Genomic DNA, 3,712 nt, shown 5'->3' with positions numbered 1-3,712 from the left:
GTGATTATTACGTTATTAAAAACCATATCAAGAAACTCATTTAACTCTTCATGATATTTCTTGTCCTAAATTTCAACATCCAACTTTTGTTGATTATAAGCCTACTACAAATAACATGACATAAGTTGGAGGTAACAAATTAATAATTATGCAAACACATCTAATTAACAATCATAGATAAAAATAAATACCTAAAATTCATTATCTTTGAAACTGTCTAATGCTTTGTAACCAAACAAGCTAAATGAAAAACAAATTATAAACCAATATCAAACTGCCAATCCTAACATAAGCTAAAACAAAAATATCTAAAACTATTTCACTAATAATTACTGAAAATGGTTATGAGATAAAGAGAATACTTTCATAATCATCAATAAAACAAAATTCAACTAGGGCTACCTTTTTATCTTTTGAATGAAACGCATGAAAATACATAGAACACCAAGATAAAAGCTTGTATAAAGTGCATGGAAGCAAACTGAGGGACCATAAAAATAAACGATTGAATAAGAGTTTGTGATATTTATATCAGGATAGCCATAATCATCAAAAACTAGCTTAGGCATAAGACAATGGGAGAAAACAAAATAAATACACACAGAATGCTTAGTAAGATTCATGTGGTATTAAGTGAATTGGAAAAAATTGCGAGCACTTTAATAGGGATAGAGAATAATTTAGCAGCCTTAAGAATAGCTGTATAGAAATAGTTTGATAATGCTACAAAGTAAGAAATTCAACATAGAAGTGATGAACAACTCAGCACAGGAGAGATGAAAAAATTCAGAAAAATAACATTCAATATAACAGGTCTCACGCAAATAGATTAAATAGGGAGTACCAACGAGAAAGCATTAAATACTAATCAAACAAGTTTCAAGAAAAATTAGCTAGTATCTGACTTTCAGGACAAACCAGACCAATCTTCAAGCATTTAGATTGTAGCATAATTCTATTTTAGGACAAAAAATATATAACAAAGAACATATAACAAAATCTAAACAATATGTGATTGACACAAAAGATTTGCAGCTGAGCATTAAAGCTAACTCAAAATAGGAAAAAATAAGTGATTGAGTATCATGAAATACAAGCAGATGAGAGAAGATACCAGATAGCCAGTTAACATTTACAATAGCACTTTAGGACTAGCATATGAGAGAATACCTGAAGCTTATCAAAATTTAGGTTTCTTTTTAAGATGAGGGATGAAATGGAGCAAGCAAGGATGGAGAACTGATAAAGGAATGGGAGAGAACATATTGGGACTTGCAACTCAAGGATAGGATATAAAATAACTAATAAATAAATTTGAATAACATTTTAAGCTTATATCATGTTCAAATTTGACTCGAACTCCATAAAAATTGTAAATGAGGATTCATTTTGTATTGGTACTGCAGGGGTGAACAAAATTCTCCCAGAAGAATCAAAGTTTAAATATAGAATTATTTTTGCTTTAGGATATGCAATTAGTAGATGTATGAAGATATTTGATTTCAACTATCTCTAAATCAAACTAATTATTAATTTACCTTAAAAGCTTAATCCTTGTTTCTGTCGCTATTCTAAATATGCAAAAGTACATGAGTAGACAGCAGACAGTATAAATTTGCCTAATAAACCTCAAGAATAGAACCAAATAAAAAGGGAATGCACAGTTTGTACAGCAAAGGAAAAGTCAATATGAACATGGGCGAATGATTCTAAATTAGCATTGAATTCTGTAAACAAATTCAGCAGAGAAAATACCAATGGAATTTACAAATAATCATCACTCAAACCCTCTTTCCAAAGAGGTGACCTTCTCAGTGGAGTAGAAGAGCCAACACATACTTCCAATCTGCGCTGGAATTCATCATCGCTGGGCTTCAACAAGGCCGGTAGCTCAAAGAATACAGCATTTTCCTTGCAAAGCCGATACCTTGGCTTAATTTTCTTCTCTAAACTAAACGAGAAGTACTGAGGAAACTTTTTGATCTCCTTCAGCTCCCTCTCCATTATCCCGGTGAAGAATTCAAGCTTGGGCTCTAGATTCGCTTTTATACTATAACAGAAGATCTGGGGAAACCTCCTAGCCATGCAACGGGCATCTCTGGATGAAAACCCGACTTTCTGAAGAAACTCTAGCCGTGGGAGAAACTTCTCCTCAACGCTACAGGAGAGCAGGTGCGCGTGGCGCGCGGTCTCTGAAATCCCCAGCATTTGGAGGAAATAAAGCGTTGGCCGAAGCCTGCCGGCAACGTCAGATACAAGGAGGCGCGGGCGGCGTGATATGACGTAGCAGAGGTCACTACTCTGAACACCAGCCTCTCGAAGGAGGAAAGTGAGGACAGGGTTGAAAGCAGAAGGGCCGCCAGCTGTGAGTATCTCCGGGCACATGCCACACATCCGGCGGAGGTCCATAGAGGAGAAGCCAAGAGAGACGAGGAAGTCGACGGCGGCGCGGAGTTCAGCGATAGAAGCAGAGACGATGGGTGGGTGATCTTCCACAAGGGCGAAGAGGTCGACTCCGACGGAATCGAGAAAGAGCATCTTTTCCCGGAAAGGGAAGGAGGTATCGATAGGGATGGAAGGGGATTTGCGAGGCAATTCAGGGAAAGAAACGGGAGCACGCGGTGCGATGACGAGGTTCTTGGCGACGAAGATTGGGTGCCGAGGGTGGGACTTTCGGGAAGAGGAAGTAGAGAACTTATGTAAGTGATAGGGCAAAAATTCGTGCTTTGATGGAGACGGCGACGGCGGCGGCTGGGCAAAGTTAAGACAACGTATATGGATGGCTTCCTCCATATTTACATGGCTGCCGGTGAAAGCGGGCGGAAGGGAACCGATGGAGAATAAGATTTTAGATTTGTTTTTCCTCTGTTTCTTCTTTCATGGTGGAGATAAGGCGATGCTAGATCAGGGTGGAGGAAAGCGGAAAGCACACGACCACTACTTGCGAGATCATCTCCTAAACATTTCTATTGAGGTTATAATAATATTTCTGAGTGGAATTTATATGCATATTACTATATAATAGCTATTTTATATATCCAATACATAAACTATAAATATCCACCAAAACACAATTTTAATATCAAAAATACCACTCTGTATGCTACCAACCCCCTTCCAGCAAACTTATCTCAGCGTCTGCTCTTTCCGTGTGCTTTCTCTCTCGCGTCCGACCTCCATGTGCTTTCTTTCTCGCATACGAGTTCCCGCGTGATCTCAACGACGTAAGTTCTTCTCGTTTTCTTGTTGTCGTTCGGTTTGTAGAGACGGGCTTTTGGAGGAAATGGGCTTAGGTTTTGTGGGTGTCACTTGAGCGGGATGTAGCTCGGTGAGGGTTTTTTCTTTAAATCAAGCAGCTATAGTTATGTAATCAGCTTGTGAACAACACAGTAATGTTGAAACAAATATCGTATAGCACTGGCATCAATTAACTTCAAACTTGCAAATTTAGGAAAGATAAGGGAGTAATAGCAATTTGATTTCTTGTATTATACATTATTTTATTATAAATCGAAACATTACATCAACCTGCTATTTTCGGAATCTTTAATATTTGTTTTATAGAAGGTTCTAACTCTTCCTCATCTTTGAATGATGGTTACTTAACTTCATTTGACATATTGGCTGTCTTATTTTATGTGCTTCTAGTATTATATTGCATTACGGAAAGCAAAATTCTACTAATATTTTTACTACTTAAACAGATTTTGTG

At 37.4% G+C, this 3,712-nt stretch overlaps 1 protein-coding gene across 1 annotated transcript; it reads right to left on the bottom strand.

The window, feature by feature from the left end:
* Positions 1 to 1,688: 1,688 nt before the first annotated feature.
* On the bottom strand, positions 1,689 to 2,981 carry LOC110114141 (transcription termination factor MTEF1, chloroplastic). The gene has a single exon (XM_020846912.2). It carries the CDS (start codon positions 2,791 to 2,793, stop codon positions 1,765 to 1,767), a length of 1,029 nt encoding a protein of 342 aa, XP_020702571.1. The 5' UTR covers positions 2,794 to 2,981; the 3' UTR covers positions 1,689 to 1,764.
* Between the last annotated feature and the right edge of the window lie 731 nt (positions 2,982 to 3,712).

This window comes from Dendrobium catenatum, unplaced genomic scaffold, assembly GCF_001605985.2.
Source record: "Dendrobium catenatum unplaced genomic scaffold, ASM160598v2 fragScaff_scaffold_621, whole genome shotgun sequence".
In the NCBI taxonomy this organism is placed as follows: domain Eukaryota; kingdom Viridiplantae; phylum Streptophyta; class Magnoliopsida; order Asparagales; family Orchidaceae; genus Dendrobium; species Dendrobium catenatum.
This window is presented reverse-complemented; position numbering and strand designations above follow the sequence as displayed.

Coding starts and splice junctions, on each gene's coding strand:
- LOC110114141 (XM_020846912.2), bottom strand. CDS start 2,793: ATGGAGGAAGCCATCCATATACGTTGTCTTAACTTTGCCCAGCCGCCG.